Source organism: Ranitomeya variabilis, chromosome 1 (genome assembly GCF_051348905.1).
Source record: "Ranitomeya variabilis isolate aRanVar5 chromosome 1, aRanVar5.hap1, whole genome shotgun sequence".
NCBI lineage: Eukaryota > Metazoa > Chordata > Amphibia > Anura > Dendrobatidae > Ranitomeya > Ranitomeya variabilis.
Window position 1 is genome coordinate 705,659,847 of NC_135232.1, and position 20,706 is coordinate 705,680,552.

At 45.8% G+C, this 20,706-nt stretch overlaps 1 protein-coding gene across 3 annotated transcripts in view; it reads left to right on the plus strand.

The window, feature by feature from the left end:
• Positions 1-20,706, plus strand: part of LOC143777838 (cholesterol 24-hydroxylase-like) — a 183,014-nt gene that overhangs the window by 100,844 nt on the left and 61,464 nt on the right. For all 3 annotated transcript variants that reach the window (XM_077267342.1, XM_077267341.1, XM_077267343.1), the window contains 2 exons: positions 3,616-3,678; positions 5,076-5,148. In XM_077267342.1, coding sequence (XP_077123457.1) covers positions 3,616-3,678; positions 5,076-5,148 — 136 coding nt within the window. The remainder of the gene's footprint in view (positions 1-3,615; positions 3,679-5,075; positions 5,149-20,706) is intronic.

Below are 20,706 nucleotides of genomic sequence, written 5' to 3' on the forward strand. Positions count from 1 at the left end.
GACCATATATCTACTCCTAACGCCAACACTAGAAGTAGCCGGGGATCATTCCTACGTTGATTCTAGATGACACGCTCCAGCCGGAGAATCTAGCTACCCCTAGTAGAGGAAAACAAAAGACCTTTCTTGCCTCCAGAGAAGGGGACCCCAAAGCTGGATAGAAGCCCCCCACAAATAATAACGGTGAGGTAAGAGGAAATGACAAACACAGAAATGAACCAGGTTTAGCACAGAGAGGCCCGCTAACTGATAGCAGAATAAAGAAAGGTAACTTATATGGTCAACAAAAACCCTATCAAAATCCACACTGGAAATTCAAGAACCCCCGAACCGTCTAACGGTCCGGGGGGAGAACACCAGCCCCCTAGAGCTTCCAGCAAAGGTCAGGATATAGATTTGGAACAAGCTGGACAAAAATACAAAACCAAAACAAATAGCAAAAAGCAAAAGGCAGACTTAGTTGATATAACTGGAACCAGGATCAGTAGACAAAAGCACAGCAGACTAGCTCTGATAACTACGTTGCCAGGCATTGAACTGAAGGTCCAGGAAGCTTATATAGCAACACCCCTAACTAACGACCCAGGTGCGGATAAAAGGAATGACAGAAAAACCAGAGTCAAAAAACTAGTAACCACTAGAGGGAGCAAAAAGCAAATTCACAACAGACAGTCGGGTCTTGGTAGATTTGCAGTGGTATGATACTCCTTCCATTTCAATATGATTGCTTGCACAGTGCTCCTTGGGATGTTTAAAGTTTTGGAAATCATTTTGTATCCAAATCCGGCTTTAAACTTCTCCACAACAGTATCACAGACCTGCCTGTTGTGTTCTTTGGTCTTCATGATACTCTCTGTGCTTCAAGCAGAACCCTGAGACTATCACAGAGCAGGTGCATTTATACGGAGACTTGATTACACACAGGTGGATTATAGTTATCATCATTAGGCATTTAGGACAACATTGGATCATTCAGAGATCCACAATGAACTTCTGGATTGAGTTTGCTGCACTGAAAGTAAAGGGGCCGAATAATATTGCACGCCCCACTTTTCAGTTTTTGAATTTCCACAAAAATTTAAAATAACCCATAAATTTCGTTCAACTTCACAATTGTGTTCCACTTGTTGTTGTTTCTTCACCAAAAATCTACATTTGGTATCTTTATGTTTGAAGCATGATATGTGGGAAAAGGATGAAAAGTTCAAGGGGGCTGAATACTTTTGCAAAGCACTGTACAACAGTATACACTGTGTTCCAAATTATTATGCAAATAATTATTACGAGCAGGAACGAAACAAGAGTGGACCCTCTGGACCGTGGGGGAACTACCCCTGGGCGAGCGGACCTAGATAGGAAACCAACCCCTATACAGGGATCGTTTAGGAGCAAGCCCAGAGGTCTCTTACCCACGGTGGAGTACCAAGAGGGACGGCTCCAGGAAGGAAGACGGGAGAGGCTGGAGGAGAACAAGGCTGAAGGTGTTTTGAAAGGCTGGAAACCGGAGCAGGGAGACTGATGGAAAGAAACAAAGGAACAAAGACAAGGGAAGGAAGGAGCGGGTACTGGAAGGGAAAGGAGGGCAATGGTGAGACTAGACGAGGAACCAAACGGAGTAGGTACACAGCACAGTAGCGGAAGGGGCCAGACGCACAAGCAAAAGCTAATGACAATCAGGCACAGAGGAACAGGTGAAGCAGCCTTTTGTAGCAGGAGCAAGAACAGGATAGGATGAGAGAGACCCCATGACCTCAGGGGGCGGTGGCCGAGAGGCTGTACCTGCGTCCAGGAGGGAAGCTAGAGCGCCTGCATTGAGACAGGACACCAGCCGAGGACCTGGAGACCGGAAGTGCCGGGAAGGCAGAGGAGCGTGCAAACCGGGACGCAGCAGAGGTGGAATGAGAACGCAGGAGAGTGGCGGTTGTAACAGGCGCAACGCTGGAGAGGTGAGAACCGCGCCGCAGGAGAGTGGCGGTTGTAACAATAATATTTCCTCATATTTTCTCTAAATTACCTATCTGAATTGCAGTCATTGTTATTTTCCAGTCATCTACTATTCTAGTATAATTGCAATGTTTTGGACCAAACTGCCTATGAAAACAGTATCTTTTTTAAAAAAAATAAACACTCGAAATGCATGTTCCAAATTATTATGCACAGCAGAGTTTTCAACCTTTTTTTTTTATTTTGAACAAAAAAATGGTCAATTGTGAAGTTATAAGCATTATCAGCTTATTACAAAATGAAATCAAACAGTTTTCAAGTGAAAACTTTATTCTAGCTGATGTTACTTTTGCACATAGGACCCCTTGTTCGAAAGAAGCTTCTGAACTCTCTCGTCCATTGAATTTGTCAGTTTTTGGATGGTTTCTGCTTCAATTGTTTTGCATGTGGACAGAATACCCTCCCAGAGCTGTTGCTTAGATGTGAACTGCCTCCCGCCATCATAGACACTCCTTTTGATGATGCTCCAGAGGTTCTCAATGGGGTTGAGGTCAGGGGAAGATGGTGGCCACACCATCAGTTTGTCCTCTTTTATGCCCATAGCAGCCAGAGATGCAGATGTGTTTTTTGCAGCATGGGACGGTGCATTATCATGCATGAAAATGATCTTGCTGCGGAAAGCACGGTTCTTCCTCTTGAACCATGGCAGGAAGTGTTGTTTTAGAAACTCCACATAGATTATGGAGTTCATCTTTACCCCCGCAGCAAGATCATTTTCATGCATGATAAAGCACCGTCTCATGCTGCAAAAAACACATATGCATCTCTGGCTGCTATGGGCATAAAAGAGGACAAACTGATGGTGTGGCCACCATCTTCCCCTGACCTCAACCCCATTGAGAACCTCTGGAGCATCATCAAAAGGAGTGTCTATGATGGCGGGAGGCAGTTCACATCTAAGCAACAGCTCTGGGAGGGGATTCTGTCCACATGCAAAACAATTGAAGCAGAAACCATCCAAAAACTGACAAATTCAATGGACGAGAGAGTTCAGAAGCTTCTTTCGAACAAGGGGTCCTATGTGCAAATGTAACATCAGCTAGAATAAAGTTTTCACTTGAAAACTGTTTGATTTCATTTTGTAATAAGCTGATAATGCTTATAACTTCACAATTGACCATTTTTTTGTTCAAAATAAAAAAAAAAGGTTGAAAACTCTGCTGTGCATAATAATTTGGAACATGCTTTTTGAGTGTTTATTTTTTTTTAAAAGATACTGTTTTCATAGGCAGTTTGTTCCAAAACATTGCAATTATACTAGAATAGTAGATGACTGGAAAATAACAATGACTGCAATTCAGATAGGTAATTTAGAGAAAATATGAGGAAATATGATTTGCATAATAATTTGGAACACAGTGTATACTTGGATTTTGCCACGTATTGGCTGGGAAATTCAAAGCATAGAAAATTTTTATATTCACTTATTGCAACTACGGAACTCCGGTAAAGCTGAATGACAGCGGATTATTGGTGATTCTGCTAGTGGCCGTATTGCTTGTTATCTAGAAATGTGCTTGCTTGGTGCACACAGTCATATAATGTCATCTTTCATTATGCTTCTCGGAGACTTTCTCATCCATCTGAACATATACTATTATTGTTTTTCAGAACTGCATGATAGCTGCACTCTCGAAGATTTGATAGATAATTTTGTGACATTCTTCATTGCAGGTTAGTAAATCTGACTTCTGAAGTGTTATTAGTTTGTGTTTGTTTTATCTATCTATCTATCTATCTATCTATCTATCTATCTATCATCTATTATATATCTACTATTTGTCTATCTATCAGTCTATTATCTATCTATCATCTAGCTATTTGGTATCTATCTGTCTATCTATTTATCAATCTATCTGTCTATTATCTAACTATCTATTATCTATCTATTATATGTCTATCTATTATCAATCTATCTATTATCTATCTATCTATTTAAATAGAAAAAAATCAGGCAGCACTCCAGTTCAAGAAAAATTGTGGACTTTAATCCAGCACCAAGTGGTGCAACGTTTCGACCTCACAACACCTCAAGGTGCTTGACAAAGACCGTGTTGTGAGGTCGAAACCTTGCACTTGGTGCTGGATTAAATTCCACAATTTTTCTTGATCTGGAGTGCTGCCTGATTTTTTTCTATTTATATTTTGCGTTGGACAACCGCATTATTCAGGAAGTATTGCACCCAAAATCTGCTCAAGTTTGTGCTGCTATTTGTCTTTTCTATTTATTTATCTATCTATTTATCTATGAGGTGGCCACAGCGGTAGTCATGTCGAGGAGCTGCTGTTTCGGAACACCCTGGCACTCCTGAAAGAAAACATAATGTCCCATCTGTAGTGTGATTTGTGTGTAATGCAAGTCACTCACATTTGGATTGGAGTTCTCCTCAGGTTGCACGCTCCCGGTTCCAGATGTCATCACACACTGATTGACAGAGTCCAAGTCCATTTTTACCAACCCACCTCTACAGGTTCAGTTCCGTCACAGTATTTCTCACTGATCACAGATCCTTCCCACTGTGCTGTCCCTTGATCTTCTAGCAATCTTTGCTCCTAAAACATACCATCTGGTACCACACAACACTTACTCTTGCCCCTCCCAACTTGGAAATCCCCTTATTTCCTTATCTATCTATCTATCTATCTATCTATCTATCTATCTATTTATCTATCTATCTATCTATCTATCTATCTATCTATCTATGAGGTGGCCACAGCGGTAGTCATGTCGAGGTGCTGCTGTTTGGTTTTACTCAACAGGTTCAGTCCAGTCACAGTAATTCTCACTGATCACAGATCCTTCCTGCTATGCTGTCTCTTGCTCTCCTGGCAATCTTTGTTCCTGAAACATACCATCCAGTACCGCAGCTTCCCGACTAGCCAGACTAGTTCTTTCTTGGGGGTCACTGTACCGTATCTATCTATCTATCTATCTATCTATCTATCTATCTATCTATCTATCTATCTATCTTCTATTATCTATCTATCTATCTATCTATCTATCTATCTATCTACTTTATCCAGTATATATGTTACAAAGATGTTGATTCTTGATTTGTAATTGGTTTCAGGACAAGAAACGACAGCAAACCAGCTATCATTTATTGTGATGGAATTAGGCAGGTACCCCGAGGTGCTAGATAAGTAAGTAAATTCTTTGACCTAGCCATAAACTTTTAATGGGCTATCCTGCCGAGAAAACTGTTGGTATCGATGATGATGGGGATCAATTTTTCTTATACATCAGTCTGATTCCTTTAAACGTGTTATTAAAATCTATGTATAAAGTAAATTTTGGTTCTAAGGATCAGTAGTTTTCTTACTCTTTGCCTGAAGAACCAACATGACCAATTTATTTTTTCGTGCACATACTGTAGTTCCTGCAGGTTTGATAAAGTATTATTGTTCAGGCTGACAACTATCTAATGTTTCTGGTGAACTTTATTTTGACACAGTAACTATAAAGAGAGTTAAAGCCCCCACGACACATTATATTGTGTCAAATTGACTCTCAGCAGGACTGGCTGAATTCTAAATTGTGTAGGTGCCTCCCCTCACCATCTGTCAGTGGAGATAAGGAAAAGGCAGCTGCATTTCAATGCACGATCTATTTGTTTTATGAGTAGAAAGAGAGACTAAAGTTGGCCAACACCTGGGCTCTCTACTGTCTTACTATTTTGATGTCTCTGAGAGACTTCCTACTTCTGAGCTGGGAGATAATTCTGTGTGTGTGAAGGGGGGCACAGGGCCAGTGCTGTGGGCCAGTTTTGAATTCTCTTCACCCTGAGACCCTTCGTGTATACAGATATTTTACCATAAGTGCTGTTGCATATGCTCTGCTCTTACTTGTAGGCCGGAAGCCTCTGGGTAGATTCCCTGTTTTCTTCGTTTGCAAGGCTCTGACCCTTCTTGCAGCACCACTTGAAGGGGTGCTCAGGGCTGGTGCTGTGGGCCGGTTCTGACTTATCTTCACCCTGAAACCCCACTTGTACATGGATATTTTTCCAATGAGTGTTGATGAGTGTTGTTCTGTTGCAAACGCCCTGCTCTTACTTGTAGGCCGGAGGCCTCTGTTCTATCTTTGCCCTTGGGACGGGGATTAGTAACACACACACCAGGAGACCTAGGGTCCTGTTCAACAGGTTTGGTTTTACTATACAGTTCAGAAACATTCGGCTGCACCCTACAGTATGGGGCAGAGCCCTCTCCAGTTGATGTTCTTGTTAAAGAGTATGCTTCAAGGTCCTGCCTCCGGTCTGCCCGAACTGTCCCCAACGCAACATCTTCTTTTGGCACTAGGAACTCCCCATCTGGCATCCCAGCTTTCCTGAGGCCCGCCACCGTTCACTCCCACTCTTCCCCCAATGGCCTCTTCCTCTTAGGAGAGAATGAGACATGAACTCCATTGCCTACACCGGGCCAAAGGCCCTGGACTGTCCAGGGATCTGCTCTTGGCTTCCAATGCATCATCCTGCTGTTTGGCAGCTTAGTACTATTAAAGTCCATTGCCGCTAGTATGTGAACTTAATTTGAACCTTTTTCTAACAATGTCTGAGACCTCCATCTAGGAAGTGCTTCCCCTTTTTGTTTGCTATAACTCCTCCCAGTATGTTGGCTATTCACAAACCATTTAACTGTATCTTACCCAGTGTGTACTAATTATATCCCTAAAGCCTACCAATGGTTCCCTTATTGGATAGCCCTCTCTATTCCCTGGGGATGGCCTTGAGGCTAAACCTTCAGGAAACCGAAACACAAACTGGGTATACGGATAAAATACACTTTTATATACAGTATTTAACATTTGCAAAAAAAACACTTTTATCAAATTCAATCAACTTGCTACAATGTCTTCTTGACTACTGCTCACCCTCTAAGGGTACCGTCACACAGTGAAATTTCCATCGCTGCGACGGCACGATTTGTGACGTCGCAGCGTCGTATGAATATCGCTCCAGCGTCGTAGACTGCGGTCACACTTTGCAATCACGGCGCTGGAGCGATGCTGAAGTCCCCAGGTAACCAGGGTAAACATCGGGTTACTAAGCGCAGGCCGCGCTTAGTAACCCGATGTTTACCCTGGTTACCAGCGTTAACGTAAAAAAAACAAACAGTACATACTTACATTCCGGTGTCTGTCCTCCGGCGTCTCAGCTTCTCTGCACTGTGTAAGCACAGCGGCCGGAAAGCAGAGCGGTGACGTCAGACGTCACCGCTGTGCTCGCTTTCCGGCCGGCAGGCGCTCACACAGTGGAGAGAAGCTGAGACGCAGGGGGACAGACACCGGAATGTAAGTATGTACTGTTTGTTTTTTTTACGTTTACGCTTGTAACCAGGGTAAACATCGGGTTACTAAGCGCTGCCCTGCGCTTAGTTACCCGATGTTTACCCTGGTTACAAGCGAACACATCGCTGGATCGCTGTCACACACAACGATCCAGCGATGTCAGCGGGTGATCAAGCGACGAAAGAAAGTTCCAAACGATGTGCTACGACGTACGATTCTCAGCAGGATCCCTGATCGCTGCTGCGTGTCAGACACTGCGATATCGTAACTATATCGCTAGAACGTCACGAATCGTACCGTCGTAGCGATGGAAATTTCACAGTGTGACGGTACCCTTACATGTACCTACAGTAAACAATGGACGTCCTTGACCATATTGACCTTTGAAAACTTAAGAATACAATATTAACGCCTACGTCAATCAAATTCAACAGTTTTAATGTTTTAATTCTTTCCTTTTTCTTCTCCTGTGCACAACGTTTTTTCTTTCTGTTTGTGGGTAGCTCTGACCCGGGTCCCACTGGGTTGTGACCCCGGAATGAGTGTCCACGTTCTTTAAGTGAGCAACAAGCCCAATGCAGCAACTGGCCACCAAACATGAACAACTGGGCACTTCTTCTTTAGCAGTCGGATTCCCTGGGGTCGGACTGACCCTGACTTAAGAACAATAAGGCTTAGAGACCACAGCCTTTAAGGAAGGGAACTCTGGGAACTCTGGGACAGACCTGGAATTGGCCACCTCCCTCACATGCTCTTCTTTTTCCAGGCTGCCCAGGAGTCTGAAGATGGAGGTCGGCCCCAGCTCCACGGCTGCTCAGGATACTGCCGCCTACTGTGGTCATCCTGCAGCAGATCTGTCCTTGTCATGAACACTTATGCTGAGGTGTTCCTTGAAAGGTACCGGTTACCAGCTACATGGGATATTTCGGCGTCAGCACATTTCTTCCTCTCTTCCTCGGCCCGGACATTAATCTGGGTAGCCGCATCCTCTTTGCAGCGCTGTTGCATGTCTCCCTTCTGCTCCTGGGACATGGGTTCCAATGGCTGGTTGTGGCACTGGTGCCAGTGTTGCCTTTCGAAGTCATCCTACTCCTCCCATTTTTCAACTTCTTCATTGGTCGCTGGGTGGGTGACCACCACCGCGTACCAGCCTTTGAGGCACTACACTTTGCAGAACAGGATTTTCTGGCCTGCGTAAAGACTGTGTAGGCGGTATGGCAGAGTGGTCATCTTCAACAGAGTCAGCATGGGTTTGTAACCAATAGGTCATGTCAGATTAACTTCATTTCCTTCTATGACAGAATTACTGGGTGGAACAGGGAAATGCTGTAGATATAGTATATCTTGACTTCAGCGAAGCATTTGACAAAGTATCTCACACAATCCTTATTGAAAAAATGACTAAGTATGGAATGGACAAGGCAACTGTTAGGTGGATTCATAACTGGCTTATTGATCGGACCCCAAGAGTGGTCGTAAATGGCTGCACATCCAGTTGAAAGAATGTCTCAAGTGGGGTACCACAGGGCTCTGTCCTGGGCCCTTGTAACAACTCCGCTGGCATCACGGCATGGCCTCGCATCTCTCACACTATCTTACCCACTGCTCCAGGTCATGATGTGGTTTCTGTTTCATGCCAGCTCCATGTTCTGTGTCTCTGCTCTCTGCATGCTTCATGGCTGTGTGTATAGGGGGGCGGCGCCTGAACTCTCTGGTTCTTATAGGAATCAGGTGCATCTGTCAAATCTGTTCCTGACCAATTACCAAGAGGCCTCCAGTATATAGTGCAGCTCCACCCAGTGGTCTGGGTCTGTGCAATGTGTTAGCTCAGTTTGTGTTTAGCTGCTGAGTTTGCCAGGCCTTGCTCTGAGTTACTCCCTCTCTGGAGGCTTTTCTCTGTGCTATTGCCTTGGTCTTGTTGTCCGCCCTCCAGGAGGCAGAATATCCTGGTCCCTGTGTCCTTGTCCTTGTTTCTTGTCTTGTTCCATTTCCTTGTCTGAACTTAGTCTTATCTTGGTCTCCTTGTCTGTGGCTTCCTTCCCTGCTGTGTCTTTCCTCGTGTTCTCAGTTTGCTTACACTCCGCACTCTTGCGGCTCTGCCTGCTCTGTACCTTTGTGGCTTTACCTCTGCTCCACACTCCTGCGGTTCTGCTCCTTTCTACTCTGCTTAGCTTCTGTAGCTGCCGTAATCCCTTGCAGCAGCTCCTCTCCACATTCCTTGTGGCTCCGCTCTGCTTTGCTGCAGAAACCTCTCGCTGCAGTTCCTCTCCGTATTCCTTGCGGTTCTGCTCTGGTTAGCTTTAGTTGCTACACTTTCTCTTGCTGCTCAACCATTCCTATCTGCAGCCTTGAGGTTTTCTTCCTGTGTGAACAGGTCCCAACCTGTTCCTTAATTCTCCTTTCCTTCTGGCTTGTTTCTGTACCTACATCTCCTGTGTGAACAGGCCCCAACCTGTTCCTTCATACCTCATTCCTTTCTGCTTGTTTCCTTTCCTGCACCTCTTGTGTGAACAGGTCCCTACCTGTTCCTCCACACTACATATCCGTACCTGCACCTTCAGTGTGAACAGGTCCCTACCTGTTCCTTCATAAACCACATCAACCAGTCCTGTGTTCTCTGCTGTGCCTTCCAATCCAGTGTTCCTGCCAGTCCTGCCGTTCCTGCCATGCCTTCCAGTCCTGTGTTCCTGCCGTCCTAGCCAGTCCTGTGTTCTCTGCCATGTCTCTGCCAGCCCTGTGTTCTCTGCTGTGTCTCTGCCAGCCCTGTGTTCTCTGCCGTGTCTCTGCCAGCCCTGTGTTCTCTGCCGTGTCTCTGCCAGCCCTGTGTCTCAGCCGTGCCAGCCTACTCGTCTGAGTTTCAGCCGTGCTCTTCTGCCAGTCCTGCCTGATGCCTGCACCAATCCTGGTGTTCCTGTCTCCCAAGTGGGATCAGCAGCCACAGTCAGACACCACCCTGGAGTAGCACCTGGCAGCTGCCTGCTGCACAAGCCTGACCTCACCATCAGAGGCTCCAGTGAAAACCCAGGCAGCTGTCATAGTCACGCCCCTTCCAGGGTAGTCTGGTTTGTGGCACAGTGGGGCCACAAACCCCCCGAGCTCACGCCCACCAGTCAGGGCGTGAGCGTGACAGCCCTGTACTATTCAACATCTTTATTAATGATTTAGATGAAGAGATTGCGGGGGTTCGGTCAGTGGAGGCACATTGGCATTTGGTTCGTGTCTCAGTTGCTTGATGGGGATGTTATTAAAACATTCGAAACACTTAGGACTGAGTTTCCTTTAACCCAGAACTCATTCTTTCAGTACCTGCAGTTGAGACACGCCCTAAACTGTCAAAATGAGGTGTCGCACGTGAATCTGCAGTCAGATAGCTTGCTGAATCTTATTGGGCCTCGGAGGAGTACGAGGGGGTTCATTACCTTGATGTACACGGGTCTGATGGATACCTTTTTATTGAAGCATCCATTAAGATTTAAGGAGAAATGGGTGGCGGATGTGGGCCCCTTGTCGGAGTCCCAGTGGGAGTCCATACTTCAATATATCCCCAGGGCTTCCCTGATTGAGGCTAAAAGGGTATCACAGTTATACCTGGTGTATAGGGTGTACAGGACCCCGGCATGGATGAGGAAGGCAGGACTGAGAGGTGACTCAAAGTGTCCCAGGTGTGGTGAGGAAAGCGCTGATCTGCTACAAATGATGTGGTCGTGTGCTCGCCTCCAACCCTTTTGGGTGAAGGTGCTTAACTTGATCCAGGAGGTGACAGGAGTAGATGTGGTGCGTAACCCGCTGACTTGCCTTTTGGGCTGTATGGATGATATTGCTACGGATGAATGTGGAAGGCTGACTATCGCAAGATTGTTGTATGCTGCGAGAAAGCTTATCGCAATGCATTGGTTGGATGAAAAACCGCCAGGGAAAAAGGAATTTATCAACAAGATAAATTTTATTGTGCTTATGGAAAGAAACATATAAAGTAAGAGAGGTCAGAATACAAAATTTGAAAACGTGTGGGGTGGATGGATGGATTACCCAGGTGTGGCGTCTGCTGAGTTACTGCAAAGTAGAATGGGTGTTGTGTAGTTGATTCTGGGGGGACTCCTACATGTACAGGCGTGTTTTTGTAAAGCTTGTTATCTTTTCTCAAGAGGTGATGTTGTCAGATGGTTGCATTGGATAATGGGCAAGAGATTGGGGGGAGGGAGAGGGGGGTTGGTTAGGGGGTAAGGGTGTTGTTTAGTAAAATGAAAATGTATTATCAGGTCATGTATCTAATGTACGGTATTTGTCTGGAAATTGTATCGGACTGTGTTAATGGCGTGTCATATGCTTTAATAAAAAAATACATGATTAAAAAAAAAATGATTTAGATGAAGGAATTGAGGGTAAACTGATTAAATTTGCTGATGACACAAAGCTAGGAGGGATAGCTAATACTAGAGAAGAAAGAGAGAGGATATAAATAAACTGGAGCAGTGGGCAGCAACTAACAATGATTTTTAACAGAGAAAAATGCAAAGTACTACATCTGGGCAATAAAAATGAAAAAAGCATATACAGAATGGGAGGAATAGGGCTAAGCAACAGCACAAGTGAAAAAGACTTGGGTATACTAATAGATAACAGACTGAACATGAGTCAACAGTGTGATGCAGCAGCAAAAAAGGAAAATACAATTCTGGGATGTATTAACAGAAGCATACAGTCTAGATCATGTGAAGTCATTGTTGCCCTTTGCTCCTCTTTGGTCAGACCTCATCTGGAATACTGTGTCCAGTTTTGGGCACCACATTTTAAAAAAGACATCAAGAAACTGGAGCAAGTTCGGAGAAGAGCGACCAGAATGGTGACTGGTCTGGCAAACCATGTCCTATGAGGAACGTTTACAGGATTTGGGAATGTTTAGCTTGCAAAAAAGAAGACAGAGAGGAGACTTAATAGCTGTCTACAAATATCTCAAGGGCTGTCACATTGTAGAAGGATCATCTTTATTCTCATTTGCACAAGGAAATCAATGGGATGAAACTGAATGGGAGGAGACACAGATTAGATATTAGAAAAAACTTTTTGACAGTGAGGGTGATCAATGAGTGGAACAGGCTGCCATGAGAGGTGGTGAGTTCTCCTTCAATGGAAGTCTTCAAACAAAGACAGAACAGACATCTGTCTGGGATGATTTAGTGAATCTTGCTTTGAGCAGGGGGTTGGACCAGATGACCCAGGAGGTCCCTTCCAACTCTAACATTCTATGATTCTATGATTCACCAAATCCCAGTTAACATGCACCTCATCCCCTGTCCCTTGCTCCTTTGTGAAGCCGAAGCCCTTGATGTAGTTAAAATCGACCACCCGGCCATCTGTGCACTGTTCCTCAAACAGAGGTCACTTCAGCCCAGCGAGCCACACTCGGGCTAGCACGTCCACCCTCATCCGCTCCTCAATGACGTCGGGCATCTCCTGCGGCCATAGGATTCCCCTTGGTGTTGGCCTCACAGAAGTTGGGATCTCCCAACTCCCTGGTTCCAGTCAAACCTCTCACCTCTCAGGCCAAGCTCACTTTTGGGATATGAGTGCAGGTTTCGGGGCTTCCCTCTTTTCTTCCGCCTCTTCTTTCACAGGACCCTCACATTATTTCCAGAGGCAGTGCGGTCAGCCTAATAGGATCAGACTGACCTGGTGATGGAACATTCTCCAGTGCCAGCATCTGGTCTTCAACAGGCATCCGGCATCAGTAGAGTAACTAGATCTCATGTTGATACAGGCAGGGTTGGACTGGCCCACCGGGAAACCGGAGAATCCTCCGGTGGGCCCGCCCCCTGTCCAGCACCACAACTCCTGCCTCCTTCAATTGCCTGCTCTGCCCTGTATACTGATCTCGTGCACTGAGCAGTGAGTGCGTTATTCTCTCCTGATGCCGATGGGCTGTCTGCACTGCTCAGCAACAAGTGATGTGAAGTAAGAGCTTCCCCTTACCTGCTGCTGCTGGCTTCTATTGATCTCATTGCGCTCACTGCTCTCTCAGCTGCGGAGTACTGGATGAGATCAATAAAAGCTGGCAGCAGCAGGTGATCAGAAAGCTCTCACTTCACATCACTAGTTGCTGAGCAGTGCAGATGGCCGGCACGAGGTATAGAACAACGCACTCACAGCACAGCCGGCTCAATCACAGACTGTGAGACTGCACACACAGCACAAGGGCGTCTGGAACGGAGTTGATTTTTGGAGGGAATGATGTCATCGGAAAGGGCTGGGCCTTCTTCAGTCCAATGAAGACCCGATAGCAGGAAGCAGGGCCATGCTAGGCTGCTGGAGAGGAGAGGAGGGAAATGACATGCGGCACCATGTAGCTGTGTGAGGAGAGGACTTAAGAGCTGCATGTACAATAGACCCTTCTACAAATGGTAATGAGGACCCAGGATTCAGTGTGTGTACTGTGAGGATGTATTTTGGAAAGGGTTGATGTCAGCGTCGGACTGGAGCACCTTGGGCCCACCAGAGAAAATCATTCTTGGGGCCCACTATGTAGCTACATAGCAATAAATACAAGACCACCAATTGTGCGGTAAAACACACTAATATCAGCGTATAATCTAAGGTAGTACACGTCTTAATTATGTAGCGGGGGTTGGGGTAGCCCCAGTGTCTAGGGCCCACCAATAGAACTGACTCCAGGGGCCCACTCTAAACTTCAATGCTCAGGCTAGGTACACCTTTGTTTTGTAGTATTTGTTAGGAGGCTCAGTAGTAAGCTTCATTATATTCATTAGAAAAGTAAAAGAGCCACTAAGCACTAAGGCTGCATTCTGTGAAGGTGGCTCTTATGCTTAGTATCCCTAGGAATGCTGATATAATCACTTTTATAAATTTTGCGCCATACATGTATTGAGTCCCGGAGGTATGTCTTCTACCCCGGTGTCAACCGCCTCCGAGACGTCAATCATCTCCCTCTTGCGTCTGTACGCCGCCTCCTGTGTTCAAAATACATGCCCAGCACCTGCATTCTGCCAACATTTCTCAGGCATGCACACTGCCCGTGAACTTACAGCAGGCGAGTAACGTTGGCAGAGTGCAGGCGCTGGGCATGTACCGTATTTTGAACACAGGAGGCGGCAACATTTATAAAAGTGATTATTTCAGCATTCCTAGGGATACTAAGCATAAGAGCCACCTTCACAGAATGCAGCCTTGGTGCTGCTGAAGGTGGCTCTTTTACTTAAAGGGAACCTGTCACCTGAATTTGGCGGGACCAGTTTTGGGTCATATGGGCGGGGTTTTGAGGTGTTTGATTCACCCTTTCCCTACCCGCTGGCTGCATGCTGGCCGCAATATTGGATTGAAGTTCATGCTGTGTCCTCCGTAGTACACGCCAGTGCAAGGCAATATTGCCTTGCGCAGGCGTGTACTCCGGAGGACAGAAAATGAACTTCAATCCAATATTGCGGCCAGCATGCAGTCAGCGGGTAAGGAAAGGGTGAATCAAACACCCAAAAACCCCACCCATATGACCCAAAACCGGTCCCGCCAAATTCAGGTGACAGGCTCCCTTTAACCCCTTTCTGACCTCGGACGGGATAGTACATCCGAGGTCAGAACCCTCGCTTTGATGCAGGGCTCCAGTGGTGAGCCCGCATCAAAGCCAGGACATGTCAGCTGTTTTGAACAGCTGACATGTGGCCGCAATAGCGGCCGGTGAAATCGCGATTCACCCGCCGCTATTAACTAGTTAAATGCCAAATGAGCGCATCGCTGACCCCCGTCACATGATCGGGGGTCAGCGATGCATCAGAATGGTAACCATAGAGGTCTCAAGGACCTTTACTGAGGTAAAATACTGACCAAATACTGAGCGTGTGATCATGGCCTTAGTTTAATTTTTCTGTCACTATAACAATACAAAGAAAAAAATACCAATGTGATCCTTAGCTACACCCGTTCACTTTTAAGCCATCAAGATTTACTATTTTTTTTAGTTTCCCAGAGATCAATCTTTTTTATTTTTAAGTTTGTATCAGGGTTTGATATTGACAATGCTGTCAACAGAGGATGCATATCATTTAAACGGGTGGTCCCATATAAAAGATTATTACTCTGTAGGCTTAGGGACACAAAAACAAATAAAACAAAAAAAATGAGCTCCTAGGTTGTGCATATGTCTTTTAGACGCCAGCCTGCACACATTGATTTTGTTATAGGAACTGTTTTCAGGAACATAACATAGCTTTTTTTCCTGAAGCATCTTTTAGAGTATGTGCACATGTCAGGATTTCTTGCAAAACATTCCTGAAGAAAACCAGACATTTTCTGCAAGAAATCCGAATGCGTTTTTTACGCGTTTTTTCGCAATGCATTATTATGAGTGTTAATAGTGAGCTTCTTGCTGCCTTCTTTCAGCCATTTTTCATCTTTGAAAACCTAAAGCTGTTAGAAGAAGCTGAAAAAGAGTGAACTTATGTACAAGTCATTTTTACACTGTGGATCATTTTTATTTTATTTTTTATCATTTTTTTTCAGGTGTTTTCCAAACAAGCTACTGGTAATCCTGAAAAAGACACCGTGTGTACATAAGGTCACTATCGGGGTCCAGCGAGGCCTCTTTCCACTGTTCTCGCCTCTGATGAGACTCATGTCTACTGTGCTGTAATCTATCACCGAACTCAGTGGATTGTGACATCTTCATCAGACACTGAGTTCAGTGATTGACCTCAGCGCTGCAGACAACTTCACAGCTGCACCCAATCAACAAAGCTAAAAAGTTAGGCTATGTGCCCACATTGCAGAAATGCTGCGCAGCATTTCCGCAACTCCCTGCTGTTTTCCCACAAAACACAAGCGTTTTTAGCTTGCAGAATGCTTGCGCTTTTCCAAGCGATTTGAAGCATCGCTTGGAAAAGTGATTGACAAGTTGGTCAGACTTGTCAAGCATAGTGCTTGACAAATGTGACCAACTTTTTATTATTGATGCTGCCTATGCAGCATCAATAGTAAAAGATAGAATGTTAAAAATAATTTAAAAAAATATGGTTATCCTCACCTTCTGACGGCCCCCGATCTCCTCAGCGGCGCTCCCAGTACGTTCTGTTCCCAGGCATGCTTTGCGCGAAGGACCTTTGTGACGTCACGGTCGCGTGACCACAACGTCATCCCAGGTAATTCGCACACAGCATCCCTGGGAACGGAAGCCGCCGCGTGAACCGCTGAGAGCCGGGAGGACTCCGGGGACCATCAGAAGATAAGTATATCATTATTTTTTATTTTAATTCTTTTTTTTTTTACATGAATATGGTACCCAGGGCCTGGAGGTGAGTCTCCTCTCCTCCAGACCTGGGTACCATCTGCACATGAAGCGCTCACTTTACGCATGGTGGGCATAGCCACATGCGTAAAGTGAGCGTTTCAGTGCAATCCTATGGTGGGAGAATCGCCACGATTCCGCAGAAATAATGAACATGTTGTGGATTTTAGCGCTATGTGATTCCGCAGCGGGAAAATCCGCAGCATGGGCACAGCAACTGCGGAATCCCAAAGGATTGCATGGGAATGCATTTTTTAAGTGTTTCCGCTGCAGAAAAAACGAGGCAGAAATGTATAACGAACGCAACGTGGGCACACAGCCTAAAACTCAGTTGTTTTTTTACCTTTTTTTTTTTTTATACCCCGAAGATTATGAACTAATTTTTAAAATGGGACAACCCTTGGTAATTTTTTTTTACTATTATATTTTTGCTATAAATAACATTATAGATATATTATTCATTCTGCATTTAAAAGTGCAAGGTTTTTTAAAGGTACATGAGCATTTTTTGTGGCGCATTTAACTAAAGCATATATGCTTTTTTATGTCTGAATCCATCACTAAAAATGGCAAATGTATTGTATACACATTCACTTAGGCCGGTTTCACATTTGCGGTTGTGTCTGCAGTGTTTCTTCCGCAAATATCTGCATGCGTTGTGTTTTCTTATATTTAACATTAGGGATGCATGTGTCTGCGATCGGCTGCATTTTGCCGCGTTTGACGACGCATGCGTCGTTTCGTCTGTGGCTTGGCGCGGTAAACGCAACATGTAGTAATTTTAGAGGCGTCAATTTGCCGCCTAGAAACGTATGCGGTTGTTAGCGCAAGGAAAGCGGCAAAAAAACGCATTACTATCTATGGGAACGCATGCGTACACATGTCTTTTCGTACGTATGCGTTTGATGTGCTTGCGTACTTCGGACTGCGCATGCCCATTAAAGACACACCCTCCTGGAAATATCAAACGCATGCGCATAAAAAGCGCAAACACATGTAAAAACGCATGCAAATGCTGCGTTTTTTTTACCATCATGCGTAAGCTGATGCGGATAAAAAACGCTGCATTAACAGACGTTTGCATGCGTTTGCGGTTGCGGATGATACGCTGCGGACTTAACCGCAAATGTGAAAGTAGCCTTACATAAATGCATTGCAGACATGCACACTGTACTTATTATATAGTGTATAGGTGTGCATTTGTGTATACACTTAGGGTATGTGCACACGTTGCAGAATGGCCTGTGGAATTTTCCGCACAGAATCTGCATCTCTTGCAGAAAATGTAGGCCAAAATGCTTGCGGAATTGATGTGGATTTGTTGCGGATTGTCATGCGTTTTTTGATGTGCGGATTTGCCTTAGGCTACTTTCACACTAGCGTTGCTTGGTGTACGTCGCAATGCGTTGTTTTGGAGAAAAAAACGCATCCTGCAGAATTGTCTGCAGGATGCGTTTTTTCTCCATAGACTTTCATTAGCGACGCATTGCGACGTATGGCCACACGTCACATCCGTCGTGCGACGGATGCGTCGTGTTTTGGTGGACAGTCGGCACAAAAAAAGTTCCATGTAACTTTTTTTGTGCGTCGCGTCCGCCATTTTCGACTGCGCCCCCTCCTCCCCGGACCTTACAATGGGGCAGTGGATGCGTTGAAAAACTGCTTCCACTGCCCCCGTTGTTCATTTCTTTCACAACGTGCGTCGGTACATCGGGCCGACGCATAGCGACGGCCCCGTACCGATGCTAGCGTGAAAGTAGCCTTACTCAGTGTATAGTCAATGGAAGCAGAAACGCTGCGGTTCAGCACAAATAATTGACATGCTGCGGAAAAAAACCTGCAGCGATTCTGCAAGTTTTTTCCACAGCATGTGTACAGCGTTTTTGTATTTCCCATTGATTAACATTGTGTGCACAACGCACTGCGGATTTGAGGCAATGCCGCGCGTCCAAAAACGCTGCGGAAACGCATCAAAATCAGCAATGTGTGCACATAGCCTTATACACACACAGAAATAAGATAGATGGATCGCGGGCAGCAAGCGCTGTGAAGAAGATGGGGATCTCCTGTCACCATCACAGAACAGCAGTGGGGGAGACATTGTGATATCAGCAACTAGAAAGCAGAAAGGGTAGAGGAGGCAGGGAGAGCGCAGATGTATGGGGCAAACAGGAAAACCAGCTTTTGTTGGGCGGGAGGACAGAACGAAGTCAGGATAGAGACATAAGCAGGAAGCTCCAGTACTCACGTCAGGTCGGCACTGTGTTCCTCTGGAGCTCCCCTCCCCCTCCTGACCGTGCCGACAGCAGAGCTTAGAGCTTGTCTGACAGCAGCATGAGAGAGAGGCCATCTTCTATTCACTTCACTTTCTTCAGCAGTGGCTGCACAGCTCTCCTGGCCCCGCGCTCCAGCAGTCTGAGCAGGTCCGTGCTGGTGGGCGGGGCTTACTGCTGTGAGCGGCTCCAGCAGCATCTAGTGTAGCTCAGGGAAATGGCTGTGCTGAGCCTCTCTCCCCCCATCCTAGCCAGAGACTCGGGGGAGGGAGAGAGAAGGTAGAGATCCTGCCCGCACACTGTTCTCCCCACCCTATGTTATACCAGGCAATGCAGGAGGCTCCTGCCAGAAGCTCAGCGGGGAGGGGCGGGGCTTAAATAGTGCATGCAGGGCAGGGATACTGAGAAGAGAGAGACTGTCGGAGTCAGGGGCCCACCGGGGGATCCACCGGTTTCCCGGTGGGCCAGTCCGAGCCTGGTTGATGTAACTTGAGTGGGGCTGCATAGGGAAGATGATGAAGAGGGACTGTGTGGAGAATGGGGGGGATGATGAGGGGCTTTTTCTGAGGGAGAAAAAGCCTCTCTGTGCAGTGGTGAGATCATGACAGTTCACCTGGAGGAATTTCTGAAACTGAATTGCGGTGAACTCTCTGAGCTCAGTGCTGCACTGTGCTACTTTCTCACTGTGCTAGCTGTGATCTTACCAAGGTCACCGCAGTTCAGCCCAGCTGAGAACACAGCCTCAGTGACTCGCGGTAACCTCGATTACGTCAATACTGCTCACTGAAGCTGCGCTCCCAGCAGCTTATTAATCAGTGGTTCTCAGCTTGGGTGGTCGCATCTTGGCTCTGTCCAGATTGAAAACTGTTTATCCCCCAGATATGGATTACGACGTGAGGCAGAACGACTGACAGGTGAGGGATATTGTTGTTTTTTATTTTATTACAGAAGACGGTGGCTTCTATGGAATAGGCGATGACGTGAGTATGGTTTAATGTAGATTCATTAAAGGAGTCTGTGTCATTCTTTCAATTGAAGAACTTTATTCCTGCTGTGTGTTTTTTTGCCACTAACTATAGGATTAGTAATGGATAGGTATCTTATAGACGCCTATCCATTACTAATCTGTGGGCTTGCCATCACCGGAAAATGCAAAGGTGACATGAACCCCACTTGCCACCGCTACAGTGCAAGTGGGAAGAACCGGGCAAAGGGCCAGAATTGGCCGAATTAATAGATGCACCTTTGCTGTCTGCTTTGGCAAGGCTGGTTGTCAAAAATGAGGGGGATCTCATGTCGTTTTTTACAATTATTTATTTAAATAATTTAAAAAACAGTGTGGGGACCCCTCTATTCTTGATAACCAGCCTTGCTAACACTGACAGCTGAGGATTGCAGCCCCCAGCTGTCAGTTTTGCCCGGTTGGTTATCAAAAATACAGAGGAACCCATGCTGTTTTTTTCTAATTTTTTTTTTTTAGAGCGCAGGCTGATGAATGCTCCCATCAGCCTCACCGTTATTAGCAACAACAGGCGTATGCTGATGGGAGCAGTAGTCCCATTAGTCGACGCCAGTGACTGTAGGTAAACTTTATACCTACGATCACTGCTGCGGGCTCACGCTGTCATTTGACAGCATGGGAATCGCAGCTGTCTGACTAGCGGTAATGATTTTACCACCAATCAGAAGCGTTGTTTGCTGCGCCGTCATGCAAATGACAGCATGGCAAACACTTGATGTTCGGGCCCCCCATTCAAGTGAATGGAGTCCAGGTACTGTTCTCTTACCCGAACCCAAACTTTTTTTATTGTTTAACTGTTTGGCCGGACCCAAATATACAGAGGTCCATCCAT